This window comes from Aedes aegypti, unplaced genomic scaffold (assembly GCF_002204515.2).
Source record: "Aedes aegypti strain LVP_AGWG unplaced genomic scaffold, AaegL5.0 Primary Assembly AGWG_AaegL5_hic_scaff_1138_PBJ_arrow, whole genome shotgun sequence".
Lineage (NCBI taxonomy): Eukaryota > Metazoa > Arthropoda > Insecta > Diptera > Culicidae > Aedes > Aedes aegypti.
The window spans coordinates 12,277-39,830 of NW_018734557.1; the positions used below are offsets into that span (position 1 = coordinate 12,277).

General features: G+C 38.3%; 1 protein-coding gene across 2 annotated transcripts in view; it reads left to right on the forward strand.

Moving 5' to 3' along the window:
• The window catches only part of LOC23687723 (arylsulfatase B), a 49,273-nt gene that overhangs the window by 11,312 nt on the left and 10,407 nt on the right, over positions 1-27,554 (forward strand). The window contains exons 1-2 of one of the 2 annotated variants that reach the window (XM_021856090.1): positions 16,231-16,668; positions 16,730-17,119. The exons of the other annotated variant lie outside the window; for it this stretch is intronic. Coding sequence (XP_021711782.1) covers positions 16,558-16,668; positions 16,730-17,119 — 501 coding nt within the window. The 5' untranslated portion in view covers positions 16,231-16,557. Of the gene's footprint in view, positions 1-16,230; positions 16,669-16,729; positions 17,120-27,554 lie in introns of those variants that run through there. 2 annotated transcript variants of the gene reach the window in all.

Sequence of the window (27,554 nt, forward strand, 5' to 3'; positions counted from 1 at the left end):
TGTAAACGTCTAATATAGCTGATAATATATTAAAACAGCTTAAACGGTTAAAATGGCTTAAAACGGCCTAAAACAGCTTAAAACGGAGAAAAAGGGTTTAACACGGCCTAAAACAGCTTAAAACGGCTGAAACGGCTTTAAAACGACTTTGCACAGCTTACAATGGCTTAAAACGTCTAAAACGGCTCAAAACGGCTTAAAACAGCTCAAAACAGCTTAAAACAGTTTAAAACAGCTTAAAACAGCTTAAAACGGCTGAAAACGGCTTGAAACAGCTTAAAACAGCTAAAATTGGCCTAAATAGCTTAGAACGGCTTAAAACAGCTTAAAATGGCTAAAATGGCTTAAAACGTCTTAAAACAGCTTAAAACGGCTAAAATCAGCTTAAAACAGTTTAGAACGGCTTCAAACGTCTAAAATGGCTAAAAACAGCTTTAAAAACGGCTGAAATGGTTTAAAACAGCTTTAAACGGCTCAAAAGGGGTTAAATCGGCTTAAAACAGCTTAAAACGTTTAAAATGGCTCAAAACGTCTTAAACAGTCTTTGTTCGAGTGCTGTGTTACATTGACGGACCCCCCGGTCCAAGAATCCTAATCGAGGAAGAAATGGTACACCCGAGGACGAGAAAATCGAGTGATCGCTCAATCAACCGAAAGATCAGTGTGAAAAGGATCGGCAAATGGCTTAGACGGAGCCAGGAATTATCAATCCCAAATATGTGTATAATTGTTAGCTAGTATAATAAATGTAGTTGTTTTTAAATAAAGTGTTTTGTAATGTGTAATGGACTTGTTAATAAATTGTCAAGTGTTAAATGAGTGTGTTGAACGTACAAACCCCAAAGGAAATCCCAACGAAGTGCCCAAGAAGGTCTGCCGACGGCCTTACTCAACCGCCGATTTGTCCACTTCATCCACTCTAAGGAACGGCTACTTCAAGTCACCAAATACAGTCCACTCTGGAAGGAAGGTAAGGACCAGCTCCCAAACAGTCTTAAAACTACTAAAATGGCTTAAAACGGCCTAAAACTGCTTAAAACGGCAAAAAAACGTATTAAAACAGCTTAAAACGTCTGCAAACGCGTTAAAACAGCTTAAAACGGCTTCAATTTATTGGTGCATTTAACAGGCTGACTCGCGCAACCTTGCTCACCGAGCAAACTAGTTCACGATCATCACGTTTCCCGCTTCCCAACTGAAGGGGTGGTGGCTGGAGCAGCCAAGTTTCACTCCGTAATCAACAGGTGTGCAATCCTGCAAGTTGCACAAAGTGTACGGTAACCTTTTATTCCTACAGGTAATGAACGGGGTGCAATGGTTGCGCTTGTCAGTGTTGGTAATTACGTTTCTGGGCGGGATTTTTAGGGATGTCTGAATGACTGAAGCTGTCGAGATTGATTGTTTTGGATGGCTCGTTCTCGGAGCCGTTATCATGAACTCGCAATTACTTTAATTGGTTTGATTTGTTATCAACGTAAAATTAGACATTTAAAGTTTACGCATCGGGGATTTCTCCAGAGCTTCCCTTTATTCAGCCAACATGTCTCAAGATTAATTAGATAAATACTACTGAAACTTTGTTCCAATCATCTTTTTTTTTTTGCATTTCGAGACCGGAAATTTCCATCCTTCTAAAATCATCTAACAATGACTCAGTATTTTTTAAAGCAGCGGCCATGATTCAGAATACTGTATTTGCAGCCAAGATATCAGTTTGATGATTCGTATCTAGATTTTTTTTTATTAAGTCGTAGACGATTTATTTGAGAAGTACCTAAAGTAATTTCTGACGGAATGCATCTATATCTAATGTTTCTGTAAGAATGTTAAACGGGTTTACGAGAGAAACTCTTGGAATTGTTCTAAAACTTCAAATTGTGGTACAATTATGAACAATTCTAAAAATGTGTATAACCTTCAAGCGTTGTGCCAATTGGACTGCTCCTCGGTAAATGAGACCTCCTACCGCATCTGAGTGTTTTTGTCGAAAAGCAAAACTTAAATAGTTAAATTATAAGAATCATCTCCCGCATTCGTAAGAGCAACGCCAAAACTGGGTGCGCATTATAAATTTCCATAGATTGCTATTTAAAATTATTATTAAAACGTGCCTGAAAGATGGGAACTCTCGAACGGGATATTTAAAACATTTTAATTAAAACCTTTCCAGCTGTTTTCCAGGGTTTGAATCAGAACGGTATCAGGAAGATCAAAACTCCACTATGCAAAACATTAAATCGTGTTTTTTTTTTCATCAAATAAGGAAAGAAGGTTTTTGTATCCCAAACCATATTAGTGATCACAGGTTATGTTCTTCCAATGCCCCAAACTTCTTGAAAAACTTTTACGAGCTTCTTGGGAATTTTTTCCATGCTCTTGATAGAAGCTTTCTCAAAAATCTGAGAAAAAAATTCCCAAGCTTCGGAGGAAAGCTTTCCAAAGTTTTTTGAGAACCTTTCCCAAGCCCAAAAAAAAGCTTTTCCAAGTATGTAGAAAAAGCTTGTTTTGCTCTAGAAATAGTTATTTCAAGCGAATGGAAGAAGAACTCTCGAGCTTCTGTGAAAAGCATACCGAAACTTCTGAAAAAATCTTTCCAAAGCTTGAGAAAGAAGCTTTACCAAACTTCTGGAAGACGCTCTCTAGGCTTCTGGTATCAGCTTGTTCGAGTTTCTTGGAGCAGCATTTAAGGAATTTTATGGGATGCTTTTCCAAGCTTCCAAGAAAAAAGTTTTGCTAAAACCTGGATGAAAATTTTCAAATCTTCTCTGGGAAACAAATAAAATTAACTTCCAGAATTTTATGCAAAATTCATCATCAATTATGCTTTTAGAGAATATCATTCAAGCTTCTGAGAAAAACTTTTCCAATCTTCTTGGAGATGATGACTTGAGCTCTAAGCTTCTGAGAGCAAGTATTTTCTTTCATATTTCTAATATAAGCTTTCCCAAGCTCCTGGAATCTTTCAATCTTCTTAGAGTAGCTTTTGCAAGCATTTGAAAAGAGGTTTTCCAATTTTATCAGAAAAGGACTATTGGCTTCGTGGTCGTACGGTAGTTTCATCAAGCATTCCCGATTCTGTTACTGAAACTTATCGTCAGGAAAGTGTCTCGGTTGTGCAACAGAAGCTGTTAGTTTGTTAATACTTACGTTACATTCTGTTCATTTCAAGGTCTGATGATGTTATACATGTATTTTTATTTTAAGACTAGTGGTCCCGGCAAACTTCGTCTTGCCATCAAGTAGGCTGTTGAAAAACGCCATGGAACGCTCCGTGCAAAATGGAAGTTCCGTTCACTCCTGTTTTTTCAACTTTCCCGTTGAATATCCCTTGCTTTTTATATACACAAACACGTCGGAACACTTGAGGAACATAACTATGGAAGAATCATTCTAATCCATCGAGCCGTTCTCAAGCCATTTCGTGACATACAAACACCACTCCATTTTTATTTATATAGATAGATAGATTTACCCCTATTTTTCTAAAATCGCTAAATCCTGTTATCCAAGCTTTTCGGATAAGGATTCACAAATTTCCAAGATAATCTTTTTACCATTTTTAAAGTGTTAAGTGTAGAGATGGGCGAACCATTCGCGAACGGTTCAAAAGAACTAGTTCTTTGCGGTGAACGAATGAGTCATGGTTCTTTTTTTGAGAACGGTAGTTCACCAGGAACGGTTTACTGAACGAATGAACGAACGCAACAAACGTGGTGTAAAGAACATTTCGTTATGCATTCTTCCATCGTTCTCGCCGACCGAACAGCTTAGAAAAACGAAGCAAATGAAGAACGAAGACGAATCGGAGCGACGATTGAAATGTGCTTGTGTAAGTGATGATTTCTCGTAGCTTCGCTTCCATCATTTTATTCATTCGACGTTTGTCTGGATTAGCTGGATATGGTCAAATACGGACCGACAAGACTTGGCGCGTAAAAGAAAGCTCAATGAACGAACTTGTATTTTCATTTTATAATTCATTTCGCATTGAATCGTTTGCTTGTTTCAAAATAAAATGCATTTTATTAAATTTTATCTAATTCATATTTTCTAAGCAATAATAGATTCATAATTCAGATGACAATTTTGAGGTTCAATTAAAAGCCTTCTATGAGTTGTAATACATTAATCTTAAGGCGAAAATAAAAAGAAACTTTTAAAAGAACGAAAAACCGTTCGAACTAGTTCGTTTCCAAGAACGGAACGAACGGGAACTGTTCATTGAAAAGAACTGTTTTGCCCATCTCTAGTTAAGTGTTTCACAGTGTATAAAGAAAAGTTATTCCAAGTTTGCAAGAAATGCTTTTCTAAGCTTTCGGGAGAAGCTTTACAACTTTTTATGAGAAACTATTCCTAGACTCTGGGAGAAAATTTTCAAAGCTTCTGAGAAAAGCATTTCAAACCTCTGATAGTCTATTGAAAACCTCTAAGAGTTCAAGCATATTAGTGAACCTTTTCTTAACTCTTTGGAGAAGTTTAACAAACTCATTTTAAAAGATTTCCAAAGCTACTGAAAGAAGTTTTCGTAACCTTATATTCCGAAGGATACGTTAAGAAACGGAACCCCAAACAAGCATAGTCCCGCACTGCCTAAAACCGCATATTTGTAACATTCAACAAAATTAGGCATTGTGGAAATGGACTACTAAACAGGCCCAGATTTAGGAGGGGAGGGTGCCGAGGGAGCAAATGCCCCCCCCCCCCCCGTTGAAGGGGGCCCTCGAGAAGTGAAAAAGTGAAACAGTATCCATTGAATTATTTGAAATTTAAAATACAATTCTGATATAGAGATATTATGACATGAGATAATGTTTTTTAAGTGTTTAGCAAATTCAATACGATGTTTGTCTCAATAGGGTCCTAAAGCCCTGTCCCAATTTTAGTGCCAAACGCTTAATTTTAGGCCAAAATCACATGTTTACTTAATTCTTTAAGGTTTTCGTTTTTTTAAGTCAAAAAAATCTTTTTTAGGTTTTTTTTAGATTTTGTCACACCCCTTGGCTTAAACTCAAACTTTGGGTATATTTTGTTTCCGTGTCCCTTCCTAAATGTCAGATAGGAACAACCCCAGTATTAAAACTAAAAACCCCTGTGGTGTTTTTGTCGACTAAGCGAACGTCAAACATGATCAAAAGTGTCAAGGTTCATATTTGGAACCATTTTTGAAATTAAAGTTTAATTATGTCATAATCGTTATTTGAGATGAAAAAATTGCTAAAGTAGTTGCAAGAACATGTTCTTTCGTATTATCAAACAAAAACAAGAATTCATTTCAAATTTTAGGACCCAATTTTCCAGTTCCAATTTAAATCTTTCTATTCGCTTATGAAAATCATCAAGGTTATATCAAAAACTTTTAAACTTTTCGCAAGTTAATAACACCAAACTTTCGCAACTTTTTGTAAAGATACTGCCAAAATTATAGTGCTCTTTGTCCTGGAATGATCTTGTAAAGATACTCGATAATTCACAGATTTTCTTGATTTTACTATCACGACACTGAAGCTACTATTCTATCAAACACATCCGAAATCCTACCGGAATTTCGATATCTCCATATTCTACTGTAGTCTTTTCCATTTGTGCCAGATTTTAATAAATTTGTTTTAATATTTTCATGGTTTTGTTGTAATATAGCAGGTTTTACTAAGAGCTCAGAATTTGTTTTATTTTGATCCAAATCCACATAATTTGTTTGAATATTGCAATTTTCACTAAGAATTTAGAATTTATTATTATTTCGACCCAAATCTACAGAATTTGTATACAATTATATATTTCTTAACTCCTCAATTATTGGCTTAAATGATAAGATTATCGAGTTAATTTTGCTATGGTCTTTACCGGATTTTCGCTCGATGGACTATTTACAGATACTAGAGCCAAGATAGCCGTAGCGGTAAACGCGCGGCTATTCAGCAAGACCAAGCTGAGGGTCGTGAGTTCGAATCCCACCGGTCGAGGATCTTTTCGAGTTGGAAATTTTCTCGACTTCCCAGGGCATAGAGTATCTTCGTACCTGCCACACGATATACACATGCAAAAATGGTCAATTGCCATAGAAAGCTCTCAGTTAATAACTGTGGAAGTGCTCATAAGAACACTAATCTGTGAAGCAGGCTTTGTCCCAGTTGGGACGTAACGCCAGAAAGAAGAATAAGAGCATCATCTGCAAGTTATCGATGTGTACATAGTTCTTCCAAACTGTTGTCAATATCAGAAAGATTAAAATTATAAAGCAAGTAACTAAGACTAAGCCTAGGAGACGGCTCATATTGTTTTCTGGAAGTTGTTAGTTGACCGCGATAGTGGAGCTCATGTGCTCTTCTGAAAGCAATTGCTCCTTGTTCGCAAAGACTAGTTGAATGTCTGATTGAAGCCACGCTAGACAATGCTTTGTTCCTTTTTATCGCTTCAAAAATCAAATTGATTATTTAAAAGCATAATGTTTTATCCTGTTGCGATAGATACATTTTTTAACATTAATGGTAGGAAATTAGAAAATGTTCACAGCATAAAATAAAATACCTAACGATTTGCTTATTGCTTCAATAACGACTGTCGTTCAAGTTCATTAAATGGAAATATTGGTGCAAAATTATAAAAATAACAACATATTCTTTGCTGTTGAGTCTCGATTAATCATACAGTCTTGATTACAGCTGGAACATTTTTAACTTTGGGCTTTATTGAGGACGATTCAGTCAAAACTCAATCTTATGATCCATGACTTGATGGACAAGACTTAAAGTGATGTAAGTATAGTAAAATTAGAGTATTGTAATATTTTTTTGCTTGAGTTTTCCGAGTACCTTATTTTTATAATACTAAGCTTTCCCGGTCATTTTGTACCAAAGGTCACCGTAAAGAGATTTGACCTCCGAAGCCCAAATCCGGAACTGCTACTAAATATATATTTTTTGCCATTATGGGAAGAAACAAAATTTTCTTAAATTAATTAACTCATTAAGCGTGGTAAAGAAAGTGAAATTATGAACAAATCCACGTGCTCGGCTGGGATTCGAACTCAGGACTTTTGCTAGACAAGCGATTTACCAACTAAGCTACCGAGCCACTTGGTGACACAATTACTCAGAAGGTAACAAGTTTCGAATTCAAATCCCCAAAAATCACGAGCCTGAAGAAGGTCCATTCCCAGACCGAAACGTAGGCGAAGATAATAAAGTAATCAACGTAATCTTTTAATGACTGTTAAGCCGAAAACAAGTTACAGTTTAAAATTTTTGTATGGACAAAATACCACGAGTGGGTATGTTGATCCCGCCACGTCTAAAGATCCGTCAAGCCCCAACGTCCCCACTGCTGTGAACGCGAGCGACCAAACATGTCCACACCCAAACCGCACAAAAGGGATTGCTGGCCGTGTACAAGGTCATGGGATGAAGTTACGATCAATGGGAAGAGCGATCGAGGATAAACAAAACAGCAATCGTTAAAACCTCTGGTTCCCAAATCTTTAATCCGCTGAATTTATAAAGTTTACTTAAAATCTATCCCAATTATTATATCTAATGTTAAAATATTGAGCACCTATGCTATCTAAATCTAAACACTATTGAAAAACAGGTGAAGCAATGCTACATGAACTATGAATTAAATTAAAACTTGTTCTTAACTATATTATGCTACCTTGCAGTGAAATCTTACATTCTAGTGGAATTAGGAATCAAACTAAACTAATATTCCTAATTAAACCTTATCAAACGGTGAGAACATGCAATTAATGAGTCTTTACATACTAAATAAGCATATTAAATTAGTAGGTGTGTAGAAGAAAGAAGCAGGTTAACGGAACTCTATTCACCTATCAATCTTAAGAGACCTGCGGTAAGAAAATTGCGCTTATGTTACAACTTAAAGCCTTATAGTTACATTATCAACTAGGTAGCGAGAAACAGGAAACACCCGTAGTGTCTCGATCTTAAACGTTAATTAGTTGGAGATAACGAAACACCAAAAGTAAGTTACTTATATTAGCATAAATTCAAACATTACAACTAACTTTAAACATAAATTCACAGGAAATTTGTAACCGTTTTCCTACCCTCACTGGAATAAAGTTAACAAACTCTACCGGTTCGTTTATCTCCCAACATCTTACAAATTTCTTTTGCGGCATTGTGTGATGTCTGGAAAGGGCTCGAAGACTGGATCTGTCAGGAACGGTTCCGCTGAAATGCGTTCCAATCATCGGAAAGATGGAACGAAGGTGACGTACACATCAGCGGGAACCTCAACTAGAGGATTCGTACCAACCGATAATCTGGCAGCGGGTTTTCACGTTAATAGTCCAGTTGTCGCGGCTAGCGCAACCAGCGCAGCAGCGGTCGCGTCAAGCGAAACAGTGGGCATAACGGACCTTGAGGTAGGCGTGTTACGCAATACAGCTGCAGTAGTCAGTCATTCAACGGTTCCGGGAAATGCAGGAAACCCCCCTCCTAACACTCAGGTAAATGCTGACGTAGCCAATAAACTTTATGCTCAAGGAGCAGTGCCGAAGCAAGCGGCTTCGACTGCCGATCTGAAAAATAGATCATCTCTTTCAAATCTGCGCGGAAAGCTCGTTGTAAGACGAAATCCGGTTCGCCGCGCGCGTGCGTATCGTGGCTATAGTTGTGAGTTGTGTGCAGATAGTGACAATAGCAGAATGGTGCAGTGTGATGGTTGCAACAGATGGTTCCACTTTTCATGTGTGGAAGTTACCGAAGGGATAGCCGAAATAAGTTGGGTCTGCCCAGTGTGTCCAGCAACACAGCGCAAGGAACATCAACGATCCCCATCCGAAGATGTTCAAGCAGTAGTACAAGCTGATCATCCACCCCCAAAAGATTGCGTTGATACAAAATCATGCGGAAAGAAGAGCGGCAAAAGCAGCAAAAGCAGCGAACGTCGTAAGATAGATTTGCGGTTGCAAAAACTTGAAGAACAGAAAAAGTTGGAGCAGAAATTCTTGGAGGAGAAGTTCAAGATCTTGGAAGAGTACGATGACGAAAGTGAGACGTGTTTGGATGACGAAGATCTCGAGAAAATGTCCAACATTTCACAGTGGATCAGAGAGACGGAACGTGACGTAGCAGCTCAAGATTCCGGTGTCGTTGAAGAGGATTTGCAGGAAGAGCATGGAGTGCCATCTGGACTTACTGATCAACCAGTACCGGTCGGCCAACGGCAAGCAAGCCAACATCATCACTCGCAAGGTGGACAGCGAAACACATTTCCAAGTTTCGCTCCCGAACAACGTTCTACACCACAGATGCGACCGGCAGTTCTTCAGACGAATCAAACATCGGAATGCTTCCCTCTACGATCGGCGAGAGAACAGTTTCTCACTCAACCAGTGTCGGCCGGTCCGGCGATCGAACCTGAACGAATTCCTGCGGAGGAGACTATTTGTATCCTCAACCGGAGCCAACTGGCCGCTAGACAAGCGGTATCTAAGGATTTGCCGGAGTTTGCCGGAAACCCTGAAGATTGGCCTCTGTTCTTTTCAATGTATACCTCATCAACGCAGATGTGCGGCTTCTCCAACGAGGAAAACATGCTGCGTCTGCGTAAATGTCTGAAAGGAAAGGCACTAGATGCTGTGAAGTGCCGTCTGCTTCATCCTTCCAATGTGGCCGGAGTTCTTTCAACGTTGAAGATGCTCTACGGCAGGCCGGAGGCGATCGTCCAAGCAGCCATAAGAAAAATTCGTTCGCTTCCCTCTCCGGAGGTAGATCGACTAGAAAGTCTGGTCAATTTCGCACTCACCGTTGAAAATCTTGTGGCAACGATAGAAGTATGCGGGGTCAGAGACTTCGTGTATAATGCTTCACTCAAATTCGAACTGGTCGACCGATTACCACCATCTCTGAAGTTAGACTGGGCGAAATATACCCGAGGAAATCCAGCGCCTAATCTTCTGGACTTCAGTTCCTGGCTATATTCATTGGCCGAGGATGCTAGCGCGGTCATGCAGACGTCAGATACTGCTCCACGGGGTCGTGGCAACAAAAAAGATGCTTTCATCAACATCCACTCCGAGCTCGAGAATGTGCAAGACAAATTTCTAGCGGGTCCTGCAAAAGATACGCGATCTCAATCGCACGGAGCATCCAAGGAATGTTTCGTATGCAAAGATTCCTGTTCGTCTATTGCCAAATGTAAACGGTTTGGCGAGCTGAGTTACGAATCAAAATGGGCCGTCGTACGTGAAGCGAAGTTATGTCGTAAGTGCCTTCGTAAACATAATGGTACATGTAGGCAACAACACCACTGTGGAATAAACGGGTGTACATATTTACACCACCCTCTGCTACACAGCGAGAAGACCGCACCAATCAGAAGCGCATCTGAGACGGCAACGAATTCCAGTTGCAACGTGCATCAAACTCAGACAAACGAAGTTTTATTTCGTATAGTTCCTGTGGTGCTACATGGCCCTGCCAGGATCATTCGAACGTACGCCTTCATCGATGATGGATCTGAGCTTACGCTTATGGAACATTCTTTAGCGCAAGAACTCGGATTGGAAGGAACTCAGATGTCCCTTTGCTTGAAATGGACAGGGGATACACGAAGAATAGAGAACGAATCTCAAAAGGTTGAAGTTGCTATTTCACCCGCAAGAAATACAACGCAGAAGTATCCACTCACAGACGTTCGGACTGTTCAAGAGCTTAAACTCAGGCCGCAAACCCTGATAGCCCCGGAAATGCAAAACCGCTATAGTCATCTATCTGGAATACCCTTCGATTCCTACATCAATGTAAGTCCACGCATCCTAATCGGTCTGGACAACGCGCAGCTAGGATATGCATTTAAAAGTCGAGAAGGCAAACCGTCTGAACCGATCGCGGTCAAAACCCGGCTAGGGTGGATTGTATACGGAAGCTGCTCAGCAAAACATCACCTAGAAAGCCACGTCAACTATCACGCTGTTCAGGTATGCGACTGCAATGAAGTTTCCGATGAAAATCTCCATTTGGCGATGAAGAACTATTTCACGCTGGATAGTATGGGTATATCCAAACCTGAAAAAGTGCTACTTTCCGTAGAGGACGAGCGAGCCATGAAAATCTTAGAAGCTGTAACACATAGAAAAGACGGCCGCTACGAGTCGGGCCTGCTCTGGAAGTACGACGCGGTGCGACTTCCCGATAGTAAAGGGATGGCCTTAAGGAGATGGGAGTGCTTGGAGCGCCGAATGAAAAAGGACGAAGGATTGACGGAGATACTTCGCACGAAAATGCTAGATTACATCCAGAAAGGGTATGTCCGAAAATTGACCGAAGAAGAGCTAAAGATCCGGCAACCACGAGAGTGGTACCTGCCAGTGTTTCCGGTTTGCAATCCCAACAAACCAGGGAAGTTACGATTAGTTTGGGATGCAGCAGCTACCGTTCAAGGAATATCATTGAATTCGGTTTTGTTGAAGGGACCCGACCAGCTGACGTCCCTGCTCACAGTTTTGGTTCAGTTCCGGGAGTTTCGAGTTGCGGTATGCGGAGACATACGGGACATGTTTCACCAAGTTTTGATGAAAGAGGAGGATCAACACTGTTTGCGCTTTTTTTGGAAGGGCGATACGCAATGCAGCGCGCCAGATGTGTATGCCATGACGGTGATGACGTTCGGTGCCTGCTGTTCGCCTACGACAGCCCAATACGTTAAAAACACTAATGCGAAACGGTTCGAGCATGAGTGTCCACAAGCCGTCGATGCCATCGTTAAGAAGCATTACGTCGACGATATGCTTGCTAGCGTCGAGACAGAGGAGGAAGCAGTAAAGCTAGCTCAGGACGTGAAACGAATCCACGCCGCAGGAGGGTTTGAAATGCGCAACTGGCTTTCCAATTCTTCGGTTGTCCGTGCTTCCTTGAAGGAGGAAGCGACTACAGAGAAATACCTCGGAGCCGGAGAAGAAAACATCACCGAGAAAGTATTAGGCCTTTGGTGGAACACGACTAGTGACTGTTTCACTTTTAAGGTATCTGCACGGTATGACCAAGATCTACTTTGCGGACGTCGTCGACCCACTAAGCGCGAGGTGCTTCGTACACTAATGATGATGTTCGACCCGCTCGGCTTCATTTCGCACTTTCTCATGTACCTAAAGGTACTAATGCAAGAAATTTGGAGGACGTCGATTGAATGGGATACCCCCATAGAGGACCCACAGTTTCAGAAGTGGCTAATTTGGTTGAAGGTTCTGCCGAAAGTCATCAATGTTCAGATTCCACGGTGTTATAGAACAACAGTGTCGCTAGAAGGCAGTATTCAGATGCACACGTTTGTTGATGCGAGTGAAAGTGGATTCGCAGCGGTTGTGTACCTTAGGTTTGAGGAAGGAGACTTTGTTGAGACCGCCTTTGTTAGCGCAAAGACTAGGGTTGCCCCGCTAAAATTTCTCTCGATTCCTCGTTCAGAACTGCAAGCTAGCGTTCTTGGTGTTCGGCTAGCGAACAGCATCACTCAGTCTTTATCTGTAAAGGTGTGGAAGCGGTACTTCTGGACTGATTCAAAAGATGTGCTGTGCTGGTTGAATTCTGATCATCGACGATACAGTCAATTTGTGGCATTTCGTGTAAGTGAGATCCTTGAGACGACAGATGCCATCGAATGGCGATGGGTTCCAACCAAACTAAACGTGGCCGACGAAGGAACCAAGTGGACGCACCTACCGGATTTTAGCGCATCTAGCCGTTGGTTTCAAGGACCGGAGTTCCTGCGGAAACCACAAGTGAAGTGGCCTATGGCATCTCGGTATGGGACGACGGAAACGGAGCTACGAGCACATCTGTTAACACACGTTACTACAACGGAATCAATCATAAATCCACAGAACTTCTCCAAATGGTCCAGGATACTACATACTACAGCGTATGTGTTCCGTTTTATATGCAACTCAAAACAAGCCCTGAGAACGAAACAACGAACTGGTGGACCGCTCACGCAGCAGGAATTTACAAGGGCAGAAAACTTCCTATATCGTCTTGCCCAGAGTAACGAATACGCTGATGAAATTGCCATTCTGTATGGTAAACGCTTGAATGAAACGGAAAGACAATCTATTCCCAAAAGCAGCTCCATTGCTTATTTCTGTCCTTTTCTCGATGATTCCGATGTGCTGAGAGTTCGTGGCCGAACTAGCGCATGCCCGGCGATCGACTACGACGCAGCTAATCCTATCATCCTTCCTCGTAATCATCACGTAACCCGTTTGATAATGCTCCATTATCATCACAAATATCACCACCAAAACCACAATACCGTACTCAACGAGATTCGTCAACGGTACAGAATCCCTCGCCTCAAGTCTGCCTTCAACACAATCCGCAAGCAGTGCCAAGAATGCATGAACGCCGGAGCAACCCCACAACCGCCAGCCATGAGCGATCTTCCACCATGTCGTCTAGCTGTTTATTCTCGCCCGTTCACGCATATGGGGGTGGATTACTTCGGCCCAATCTTGGTTACAGCCAATCGAAAAACCGAGAAACGCTGGGTTCTACTAGCTACCTGCCTAACCATCCGCGCCATCCACTTGCAAATTGCACACACTCTTAGCACCGATTCCTGCATTATGGCTCTGCGGAATGTCATCGGTAGGAGGGGTACACCAGCAGTCATCTACAGTGACCAAGGTACGAATTTCCGGGGCGCAAGTAAGGAGCTGAAAACCGCTATGGACGACTTAGATAAGGAGCGGTTGAAGGGCGAGTTCACTACTCGTCACACTACATGGAGTTTCAACCCACCAGCCTCTCCGCACATGGGCGGAGCGTGGGAACGCCTAATCCGCACAGTCAAGCAAAACCTCAATAAGCTGCTGTTGAATCGTACGATGTCATATGAAGTCCTCGAAAACCTACTTATTGAAGTAGAGAACGTGGTCAACTCCCGGCCACTAACCAGTATTCCCTTGGAAGACGATGAATCTCCGGTGCTCACTCCGAACCACTTCCTACTGGGATCATCCAACGGTTTGAAGTCATGGGCACCTCTGGATGATAGCCCAGCCGCCCTCAAAAATTGTTGGCAGCTCTCTCAGAGTTTGGCTAACCAATTTTGGATACAATGGTTACGAGATTACCTGCCATCGATAACACGTCGTACGAAATGGTTTACCCCAACGAAGCCAATTGAAGTTGGTGACATAGTCATCGTCGCGGATCCAAACCTTCCTCGAAACTGCTGGCCCAAGGGGCGTATAATATCTACTAAGCCCGGAGCTGACGGCCAAGTAAGGTGGGCCACAGTCCAGACTACAAGCGGTATCTATGAGCGTCCTGCCTTGAAGCTCGCCGTACTAGACGTGGGCGTCTGTAAGGATACGCCTCAGGATGACCATCGGCGCATCCCGGGGGGGAGTGTTGATCCCGCCACGTCTAAAGATCCGTCAAGCCCCAACGTCCCCACTGCTGTGAACGCGAGCGACCAAACATGTCCACACCCAAACCGCACAAAAGGGATTGCTGGCCGTGTACAAGGTCATGGGATGAAGTTACGATCAATGGGAAGAGCGATCGAGGATAAACAAAACAGCAATCGTTAAAACCTCTGGTTCCCAAATCTTTAATCCGCTGAATTTATAAAGTTTACTTAAAATCTATCCCAATTATTATATCTAATGTTAAAATATTGAGCACCTATGCTATCTAAATCTAAACACTATTGAAAAACAGGTGAAGCAATGCTACATGAACTATGAATTAAATTAAAACTTGTTCTTAACTATATTATGCTACCTTGCAGTGAAATCTTACATTCTAGTGGAATTAGGAATCAAACTAAACTAATATTCCTAATTAAACCTTATCAAACGGTGAGAACATGCAATTAATGAGTCTTTACATACTAAATAAGCATATTAAATTAGTAGGTGTGTAGAAGAAAGAAGCAGGTTAACGGAACTCTATTCACCTATCAATCTTAAGAGACCTGCGGTAAGAAAATTGCGCTTATGTTACAACTTAAAGCCTTATAGTTACATTATCAACTAGGTAGCGAGAAACAGGAAACACCCGTAGTGTCTCGATCTTAAACGTTAATTAGTTGGAGATAACGAAACACCAAAAGTAAGTTACTTATATTAGCATAAATTCAAACATTACAACTAACTTTAAACATAAATTCACAGGAAATTTGTAACCGTTTTCCTACCCTCACTGGAATAAAGTTAACAAACTCTACCGGTTCGTTTATCTCCCAACAGGGTAGGGGGGCCTGGAAATCAAAAAAAAATCAATGACCATGGAAAATTCCTTTAGGAATATTAGAAAAAAAAAATCATGAAAAAATGCTAAAAATTGCTGAAATATTTCTGTTTTAAGTATAAGAAAAATGGTACAGAATAAAAACTATGAAGGAATATTTTACAGCAAAGCCAACATTTTTTGTCGAATAAACAAATAAATTGATGAAGAAATTAGCAATGTATTAGTCTTCGGGTAGTGAAGATCTTCACATAGAATTTTTATGAACACCTAGATTTTTTAGCAGCAAAATGATGAATCAGTTTTTAAAGTTAAACTTGTATTATTATGATTTGTTTTAGTAAGTATGCAGGAATTAAATTCTGTTGCATTTTTTGTGGAATTTTCAGAGGATTGCCATACTGGGGTTTGCTAGCATTCCTTTTGGTCAAGGATTCTTCGTATAGGAAATTTTCTCGGCTTCTCAGAGTATAAAATATCACAAGTAAACACGGTCAATTGTTGAGGAATGCTATCAGTTAATAAATGTAGAAATACTCATAGAATACTCAGCTGAGAAGCAGGCTTTATCATAGAACAAAACGCCAGACCAAAAAAGAAGAAAACTGGGTGACTGAACGTTATAGAAGACCTGACTATTAGTCATGGAAAAGTTGTCTTTGTTCATTTTGCGACATTACACCCCATGAAAAATGTGTTCAAGTACTAGACCACCCTTGGCAACAAGCACAGTGTCCCTCTCCCGAACGTTCTGCATATATTGGGCGTTCAACGACTGATCAAGAGAGCCCCATCAATAGTGCAAACAACTTTATTTCTTTTAATTGCCCTACTAACTCACTCGTTCCAAACGTCCTCGGTTCGCTCCAAGCGTCTAATGACTACCGACTTACCATTTCCCCCCATCCGTTAAAAAACCGTCACCTTGAAGTGAAGAAAAGTAACTACCATGGCACACCACGCAGCTAACCGTTTGATCCACCCAAAACTTCGAGAAAACCCCATACCAGTCATGATCGTGGTTCCGATCGGTACGCTTCAAATCCGCAAGGCACTGCAGCATATAGGCTTTAGTTCAACACGTGCAGTCTACCAAACCGAAGGCGAAGAAAAAGAAACCTCCATTCGTTCGTTCGTCCGTGGGATATCTTAGAGGCGCGAGAAGAGAGTGTCGTATATTGATGAGATCGCGGTTCGCCGAGTGGACGCGCAAAACCGTGAACCTTCTTGTTTTTCGAAAAGTTGGGTGCAGTGAATAGCGTGTCGTGCAGAAGTTGCCTAACCATCGCCATTAAGTTTCTAATTCAGCGAGTGTTGGCACAGTGTTTTGTATGAAAAGATGCATTGCATTACAAAGTTGTTGTTAATCTGGTTGTCGCTGATGATTGGGAAGATTAAAGGTGTCGACAGATCTCCTCCGAATGTGATCGTTATCGTTGCAGATGATCTCGTATGTGTGCTACCAAGTGTCTTGAGATTTAGTTGAAATAATAGCGAGAATTTCTCTACAGGGTTGGAACGATGTAAGCTTCCACAGTTCGAAGCAGATCTTCACGCCCAACATCGATGTTCTGGCGTATCACGGAGTCATCTTGAACCGGCATTATTGTGCGCCCTTCGGGACAGCATCTCAAGTCGCATTGATGACCGGAAGTCATCCGCTAAGTGTCGGTACTCAGAGCGCATCAAACGAGCCAGATCAACCATGGACTCTCGATCCAGAACTTAAACTGATGCCCGAATACTTCCGAGACGCTGGTTATGCCACTCATTTGATCGGAAAGTGGGGTCTCGGATTCTCCCGGAAGGACTACACACCAACCCAGCGAGGATTTGATAGCCACTTCGGGTTTCTTGGGCCGTACATTGACTACTGGGATCACAGTTTAAGGTTGCGTAATGTAAGTTCAAATCGCACTGTTCGATAATCGAAGATGTAACCGGGTGCCGAAGAAGGCGGACGAAAGAGGCGGTAAATGTGTAATGATGGACCTACCCAAACAATATAACACGGTGCTCTCCAGACCGAAAAAGAAAAAAAAATATGCATCGAATCTGTGTCTTCCACTCGATTTCTATTGCTGAACTACCGTTTTCTAGTTGAATTAAAAAATCTCTCGGTTACTTACTTTTGTCTACGAACAATCCTCTGAAACTTTATGGAAAATGACTGCAATATAATGAATCCAGTACAAGCTAAACTTCAGATTTTTTGTAGTTCGTTATACAAATTTAAGCCCTTGTTTTGACTTAAATTTGTATAACAATCTACAAACATTCTGAAGGCGAGACATTTAATTTTACTATGTTTCAATTTTTGTTGTTATTATTTGACATAACCTGTAAATAATGGTAGCTTTGGAATTATTCTAATAACACCTGGCTCTCCTTATGTGAAAGGTTGATAGTGTTCATTTTTTATTACACATTAAATGAGACCCAGGCATTTATATATTATAAAACAATTCAATTTTTCAAATAATAGCCAAATATAGAATTATTTGAATTCCGAGGTACGAAGAAACAAATTCCGAGAGAAGACCTGTCATAATTACATGCAAACATAATAAGGTGTCAACTTCAGTGTTATATAATTCACTTAATTGGAACGTGTAACGGATCTCTACATGATATGACATGTGGATCTCAATGATATGTCATGTAACCCAGCAGGAGTCTGTAACATTACGTGACATATTACACAAAAATACATGATTTCAAACTAAAATTTACATGACATCACGTTCACACAGCATTTATAAAGTTTACATGAAGTGTCATCTTAATTATTTTCCAGATGTTGGTTTTATTTCGTTTCTGAAATAATTTATTTTGTCGTGACATAAACGCTCTGAGGCATCGCTCATGTATATAAATCCACCGTGATTTTTGTTTGTACACATATCTAATGAGCATGTTACGCATAAAAAGCCTAATTACAGTTCAAAGAATACTTATAGACTTTTATTGTATTGTTCAAGTTTCACTAATGTGTTAAATTAACCAACTTTCTTATAACAAAGTACAGCGATTTTATTCCAAGGAACTCAATGTTCACTTCATAGCTAGTTTAATTCAAGCTCTTCAAGCTTCAGAGCTTGAATTAAACTAGCTTGAAGTAAACACTATAGGACGGTTCAGAATTAAAAAAAAATAAGTTTGAATATCTCCCATATCTTTTTAATCATCCTTAACATAAAAAAGAGTTCTGTGAAATTTTCATCTTTTTGGTAGAATTTTAAAGGTGATCTAAAGACGAGACCGGTGAGAGGAAAATTAGTATGGAGGAATTCATGAAAATGATCCAAACAAGTTTTCACTATAATATAAGTATAAACTTATCATTCCATAGAGCAATCGGCATGAAATTTCGGTAGAGAACTACAAATATCATAAAGTTTTAAAATACCAGTTAAAAAGTAAATTACCCGGTGAAATCGCTCAAAATAATAGTAGTTTTTCTTTTGTAATTTTTTGTGCATCAAAAATTTTCTAAAAAATGACTTGTTTGCACAATTATAGCTTGAATGGGAATTGTTGAAACGATGAGTAATGAATAATTTTAAAACTCAAAATACAGCAGATATTTGATTCATTAAACCTACTATTATTAAACGGTGCTGCAAAAAACATTCAAGTTTTGTGATAATGAAACTGAGGGTATTTGTAGTTCAATGCCTAAATTCCATGCCGCTTGTTCATAGGGTAGCAAAGTTACAGCATCCTAAAATTGAGCAATTTGTATGAAAATCGATTTTCACTACTATTATTCTGAACACAACTGTACATCGTCTTTGGGCCACCTCTAAATCTCAACAGAAAAAGCTGAAAAATTCACAGACCACTAACTCTATGGAATGGATTTTTTCTCTACAAACCAAATATAGATCCTACAGACACTTTTTTTTTTGCTTTTTTCATTGATTACAACTGGTATCGTTACCCATAGTGAAAAACTAGAAAGGTAGAGTACACAACCGTAACTTTAAAATGAAAGTTTGCCAAGATATCGACAGATCATGTGACGTTATTATCAGTTTTTGTTAGACCGGCATTTTAAACTACCAAACCACAGAACAAATTACGATTTTACATTGTTGAATCATTGGAGCCCAAAATACACTCCCGTGCGAAAGTTTGGGATCACCCCTCAAAAACATACAAAAGTGTCAATGTCTCTGAGATTACGCGACTTATTGGGATTCTCTATGGCTTATTTGGCTTTGCAGGTAAATTAATTTTGCTTCGTAGGTATTTCAACTACACCATATTTTTAAATTGCGTTTGCTGAAGTTTTACTTTATTTAAGTTGGGATATTTTTTCAAAAATTAAACTCAACAAAATATCAAATTTTCTCAGCATTGGATGGATTAAGATTTTAAATCAGTTCGGTATTAGAACCAAAATCTCATACTCTTTAAAGAGAAAAATCAGAAAATTTTTGCCATTTAAGTCATTGTGCTAGAAAAAAAATCGGTAACTCCTCAGTATAGTGTTCCGTGCGAAAGATTAAGGTGACTAAAACTTACTAAAAAAAACACAAATTATATACGTTTTAATGATTTTGAATAACTTTCAGAATTGCCTGCCAAAAATTTAAATGTGCTCTTCAACGTTTTTGAGATTACGGTTATAATTCTTGATCGATGCAATGGTGAGAAGAATAGTCATGTTTTCATTGTATGTTTTGTAAAATTTTGCAACTTCAAGTGAACATTTAGTAAGCATAAAGTGACCAGATTTGAGAACACTATGTAACAAACGCCATATACGGAGATAATCGACGTTACACTTCAAATTCACATTACAACTCAAACAATGAACTTTTTGGAAAATTTAAATTTAAAGGTAGTTTTTCTTAAATTAAACACAGTCATGAATGCAACAAATAATTCTCAACAAAATGTATCACTTCTTGGCAAAACCGTTTACATTGACGACATACGAGGTTTTTAAAAGTTGGTCTACATTTAACATTTATGATCATGTTAAAACTTAAAAGCAAGGGACAAAAAAAAATCATTGCAACTTCTTATAAATACAAATCATGTCTATGAAGCAACTAACTCATAGTTGATTTAACAACTTAGATAAGAAATAGCAAGCTCAAGGATTCATTATCACACAATTTGAATACCTTATTATGTAAACATGTCACAAAATTTGAATACCTTATGTGACATAAATATTCAATTCAAAGAACTCAGAGAAGGACTCATACATAAATCTCAATGAGTTTCAGACAGAAATTTGAGATGAATTTACGTGGATTGTAAATTATGCACATAAACAAAATCCTTAACAGCATTCTCAGATATTCCTTCAGGATTTTAGAGATGTGTACTGATTGAATCCTAGATCTAATATGGCAGGGTCCTGACCAAGAATATCACACTATCTTCGGATAGGTCCCTACATTATCCTCAGCAGAATTCTCAAACAATTCTATAACAGTGAAATCAGAACATGAGTGAACGCACCAGAACCATTCTCCAAAATTCAGGGGTTGAATTTTCCCGGAATAAAATTTGCAACTAATTGACAACAGAGCGGTTCCACGCCGTTTCGCAAACCCGATTATTTCTGTATTATTTGAATCGCCTGAAAATTTGCATACAGATTCTTTATGACCAAAAATGCCATTATGCACTTTCAGACCGCCATTTTGAACCTCACCTTATTTTTGAGAAGGGCGTATCGGAAAATGCATGGCAAATCTTTAAAAAACTGTAACTCGAAAACGGTTTGTCCGATCGATTTGAGATCTTCTACAAAGTTGTGGGTATTGCTTAGGACTATATGGAGAAAAATATGCACGGTAAAAAAGTTACAGATTATTTTTTATTTCAAAAACAAAATTTTAAAATCGATTTTCTCCAGAAACGCAGTTTTGATTTTTTTTTATTTTTGGATATGTTTTAGGGGACAACTTATATGATTTATCGCACAATGTTTCAAAATGGAAGAATTATGGACAAAAAAGTTATGATTTTTTAAATAAATACAGATTTTGAAAAAAAAATCGAAATAGAGGAAAACAATAATTTTTTATGTGATTATTTGAAAGAACAGAAAAATTGCAATCGAAAAGTACTTAAGTAAATTTTTTCTAGGTTGCATCAATTTCGAGATATACTCATATTTATATAAAATTTTCAAATAAAAAAATAAATATAGACCCTTTTCAAACATATTTCGTGTTTCTCCATTCCAGAAAAAAATTATTTTGATTGAGCGAATCGTAGCTAAATCGTTTATCGTTTGATCAAAACATTTATGCTTAAGTATTGAAAAAAGAGTGCACGGTAAAAAATATAAACGATATTTTCAAATGAAAATTTGAAGCTAATAGTTCTTAAAAACCGCAATTTTTTTTTTTTTTTTTTTTTTTTTTTAATTTCTTTATTAGTATCATTCCAAACATTACATTCATTTCTTATATCTAGGTGTTCTGTGTTATTTGACAACACTATCATCCTAATTTGGTAAAACAAATTTAAGATTTAATTAACATTTTGTTAACAACATATTACATTTCATTTGCCGTAGCAGTTCAGTTTTTTTTTTACAGGTGAGTTGATTTCACCTGCTTATAAGAGAAAAAAAAAATGTTTTTAATATACTTAACCTAACTTAACCTAAACATATAACGCATTAATCGTGGCAATAGAAGATTGTAACGATTTTTGCCTGAAATTATTAATGATTGTATTTGACATTTGTTCCAATGTTTCAACATTGGATATTCTATGTAACTCATTGGTACTATACCAGGGAGGAAGCCTCAGAATCATTTTCAAAATTTTATTTTGAATTCTCTGCAGAGCTTTCTTCCTGGTATTACAACAGCTAGTCCATATTGGTACAGCATACAACATGGCTGGCCTGAAAATTTGTTTGAATATCAACAGCTTGTTCTTAAGACAAAGTTTTGATTTTCTATTAATAAGGGGATAGAGACATTTTACATATTTATAACATTTGGCTTGAATGCCCCCAATGTGATTTTTGAAAGTTAAATTCTTATCTAGCATGAGCCCTAGATACTTAACTTCATCTGACCAATTTATTGGAACCCCTCTCATCGTGACAACATGTCTACATGAAGGTTTCAAATAAAGAGCTTTTGGTTTATGTGGGAATATTATTAGTTGAGTTTTGGAAGCATTAGGAGAAATCTTCCATTTTTGCAAGTATGAAGAAAAAATATCCAAACTTTTTTGCAATCGACTACAGATGACACGCAGGCTTCGTCCTTTGGCGGAGAGGCCTGTGTCATCCGCAAACAAAGATTTTTGACATCCCTGAGGTAGCTCAGGTAAGTCAGATGTGAAAATATTGTATAATATTGGTCCCAAAATGCTGCCTTGGGGAACACCAGCTCTTACAGGAAGTCTTTCAGATTTGGAGTTCTGATAATTAACCTGAAGTGTACGATTTGACAGATAACTTTGAATTATTCTAACAATGTATGTTGGAAAATTAAAGTTTTTCAATTTTACAATCAAACCTTCATGCCAAACACTGTCGAATGCTTTTTCTATGTCTAGAAGAGCAAGACCAGTAGAATAGCCTTCAGATTCGTTGGAACGGATCAAATTTGTTACAAATTTGTTGAGTGGTCGAATGTCCATGGCGGAATCCGAACTGTTCATTGGCAAAAATTGAATTTTCGTTGATGTGGGCCATCATTCTGTTCAAAATAACCTTTTCAAAAAGTTTACTGATGGAGGAAAGCAAACTGATTGGACGATAGCTAGAAGCTTCTGCAGGATTTTTGTCTGGTTTTAAAATTGGAACAACTTTAGCATTTTTCCATTTGTCAGGAAAATATGCTAATTGAAAACATTTGTTAAATATATCAACTAAAAATGATAAGCTACTTTCTGGAAGTTTCTTGATGAGGATGTAGAAAATTCCATCATCGCCAGGAGCTTTCATGTTTTTGAATTTTTTAATAATAGTTCTCACTTCTTCCAAATCAGTCTCCCAGGCATTTTCGAAAACGTTCTCTTGATTGAGAATATTTTCGAACTCCTGAGTAACTTCATTTTCAATTGGACTAGTAAGTCCTAAATTAAAATTGTGCGCACTTTCAAACTGCATAGCAAGTTTTTGAGCTTTTTCGCGATTAGTTAGTAATAATTTGTTTTCCTCTTTCAATGCCGGTATTGGCTTTTGAGGTTTTTTCAAGATTTTCGATAATTTCCAAAAGGGCTTAGAGCCAGGGTCCAATTGAGAAACTTTATTTTCAAAATTTTTGTTTCTTAATTGAGCAAAACGTTTCTTGATTTCTTTCTGCAAATCCTGCCATATAATTTTCATAGCAGGATCGTGAGTGCGTTGAAATTGCCTTCTCCTCACGTTTTTAAGACGGATCAAGAGTTTAAGATCATCGTCTATAATCACGGATTCAAATTTTACTTCACATTTTGGAATTGCAATGCTCCGGGCTTCAACAATGGAATTTGTTAAAGTTTCAAGAGCATTGTCAATATCAAGTTTAGTTTCTAAAGAAATGTTAACATCAAGATTGGAGTCAACATACGTTTTATATATATTCCAGTCGGCTCGTAAATAATTGAAAGTGGAGCTGATAGGATTGAGAATCGCTTCTTGGGATATTTGAAATGTAACAGGGACATGATCAGAATCAAAATCAGCATGAGTAATCAGTTGGCTACAAAGATGACTAGAGTCGGTTAAGACCAAATCAATCGTAGATGGATTTCTAGAAGAGGAAAAACATGTGGGGCTATCAGGGTATTGAATTGAGAAATATCCTGAAGAGCACTCATCAAATAAAATTCTGCCGTTGGAATTACTTTGAGAATTATTCCATGACCGATGTTTGGCATTAAAGTCACCAATGACAAAAAATTTTGACTTATTGCGAGTCAATTTACGCAAGTCAGTTTGGAGCAAATTAACTTGCTGCCCAGAGCATTGAAAAGGCAAATAGGCAGCTATGAAAGTATATTTACCAAACTGTGTTTCAACAGAAACACCTAAAGTTTCAAAAACTTTAGTTTCAAATGATGAAAACAGTTGATGTTTTATACGCCTATGAATGATGATTGCAACTCCCCCACATGCCCCATCAAGTCGATCATTACGATAAACAAAAAAGTTAGGATCTCTTTTGAGTTTAGATCCAGGTTTTAAATACGTTTCGGTAATAACTGCTATATGCACGTTATTAACCGTAAGAAAATTAAACAGCTCGTCCTCATTACCATTCAGAGAACGAGCATTCCAATTTAAAATATTTAAATTATTATTTGGATCCATTAGAAAAACGTAATCCAATATCAATTTGATTTGTAAATTTTACACCTACTTGGACTGCTTCAGTCATAGTGGTGGCTTTGAACATTGCATCAATCATTAGATTCAATTGTTCAGTTAGAAAATTAAAATCAGAGGCAGACATGTCATGTGATTTCCCATTGGAATTTTCGGTAGACGAAGAAGCGGAGTTACCTGTGGCGGTAGGGTTTTTTCCATTTGATTTGAAACTAGTAGAATGGGTACCCATGGATCGAGCAGGGGAGGAGTTCGAATTTCCTGCTACGATATCGGCAAAGGATTTACCGTAGGTAGATACATTCGAAATAGAAAGATTCGAACGGCTACCCGACGGATTAAAATTAGTTTGTGACTGAGCATGATTATGATCTTCCTGATGGGTATGATTCCTAATCAAGCGATCGTTAACTGAAAAATGAGCATTGTTCGATACTCTACCAGGCAAATTCCGGAAACGACCGTTATCGTAACGGATATTATCTTTCATCTGCCTGGCACGAGCCTCAATGACCCTTTTGCGTGAAGGACTTATGGTTAGCCCCGCAATTACAACATATGAATTTGGTGGTATCTTCCTTCACTGGACAGACGTCTTTGGCGTGAGAAGAACCTCCGCAAATCATGCATTTAGCATCCATGCGACAATTTTTTGTACCATGACCCCACTTTTGGCACCGACGGCACTGAGTGGGGTTCTGGTAATTTCCTCCAGGTTTCTGGAAATGTTCCCATGTCACACGGACATCAAACAAAAGTTTTGCTTTTTCTAAAGCTTTAATATTATTTAGTTCTTTTTTGTTAAAGTGAACTAAATAAAATTCTTGAGAAAGCCCTTTCCGAACAATGCCAGATTGGGTTCTCTTTTTCATAATGATTACTTGGACTGGGGAAAATCCAAGTAAATCATTTATTCCATTTTTGATCTCTTCAGGTGATTTATAGTCACTTGAGAGACCTTTCAAGACAACTTTGAACAAACGTTCAGTTTTGTCGTCATAAGTAAAAAATTTGTGCTTCTTCTCTTCAAGATGTTTGAGAAGAAGCTCACGATCTTTAAGAGTTTCCGGCAAAACGCGACAGTCTCCTTTCTTTGCGATTTGGAAGGAAACCTTGATTCCCCTAATGGAGTTCAAGATCTCCTGCCTAAATCCCCCAAATTTGGAACAACTGACCACGATAGGCGGCACTCTTTGCTTCCTCACTTGAATCAAAGAGCCTGGGCTAGAGGCTGCTTCGATTTGGTGTTCGGAAAATTTGTCTAGAGCATCGAACTGATTGCTCATTTCGATACAATTATTCATTTCACCCTTGGAAGAAACTTCGCATTCCGGGGAAGCGTCCTTTCTTCCATTCTTGCCACGTGTAGTGACAGTTTTAAAACCCACTTTTTTGGAAGGAAGTAGTGAATTCAGAGATTCACCCTTCCTTTTGTTTGTTGTTGATACCATGTTTAATTAATAAACGAAAGAAGACGTGACCTTCGAAAGGTTTTTTCCCAAGACGGTGTCCAAGAAGGATTACCACCGCTAGCTTTCGCCAACGGGTCCAACGAAAAATCGAAGGCGCGGGTTCAAACAAGGATCGTAAAGGGATCAATAGTAGAAAAAATAGTACTGAAAAGTACTGTTTTAGTAGCACTGAAAAGTACCGTTTGTAATTTTAGCACTGAAAAGTACTGTTTTTGTAGCACTGAAAAGTACTGTTTTATTGCTTTAGGTAGTTTTTAAGAAAACTTCCAAGAGCAGAGAGAATTCGTGTACGCACAGCACGAAGGTACGATGCGCACTGAAAACCTCAACATTGATGTTTTTAATTTTTGGATATATTTTGCGGTTGTTGTAGGTATTGTTATGGCTATTTGGAAAAAAATATGCACGGTAAAAAAGAATGACAGATTTTTTTAATAAAAAAAAATAAAATCGATTTTCTATGAAAATGCATCTGTGATTTTTATTATTTTTGGACATGTTTTAGGGGACAACTTATGTGATTTATTGCACAATGTTTCATAATGGAAGAATTATGGACAAAAAACTAATAATTTTATAAAACATTACAAATTTTGAAAAAAATCTAAATAGAGGAAAACAATATTTTTTCATGTGTTAATTTGATGGTAAAGAAAATGCATTGGAAGAGTACTTAAGTAAAATTTTTAAAGCTACATTTTTAAATAACACAAAAAACAATTTGATGGAAGGTAAATTTGTGGTAATTTGTGATTTTTCGGAAAACTACACATTTATTCCTCAAGATGAAGTTCAAAGCCATCATTGGAATGCTCAGCAAGCTACTTTGCATCCGTTTGTAATATATTATCGTCAAGATGGCAAAGTCAATCATTTAAGTTTTGTTGTAATTTCAGAAGATATGCGCCACGATTCTGTATCTGTCAACTTATTCATATCTAAAATGATAGATTTTTTGCGATTGGGTCACAAATTAACTGTCAACAAGATATATTTTATGTCTGACGGAGCTACATCACAGTATAAAAATAGGAAGAACTTTTCAATTCTTTGGCAATTTAAAATCAAATATGATATAGAAGTTGAATGGCATTTTTTTGCAACATCACATGGAAAAGGGCCATGCGATGCCATAGGAGGGACACTAAAACGTATGGCTACCAGAGCCAGTCTTGCAAAAGAACGTGAACACCCGATAACATGCTAAGGAATTATATAATTGGGCTCAAAATCGGAAAGAAGAGCAGCGTACACAAATCTTCTTATGTTATTCAACTACTGAGGAATATGATATCATTGCACAAGAACTTAACCAACTATTTTCAAGTGCAAAAACAGTTCAAGGCACACAGGAATATCACTCGTTTATCCCTATCTCTGAAACACAAATTGAAGTTAGACAATTTTCGAGCTGTGACGATAACAAGAAAGTAGTTGATATAATTAAGAAATAAAATTGCAGTATATATTTAAAACCCATAATGTATATATATATATATATATATATATATATATATATATATATATATATATATATATATATATATAAAAAAACAA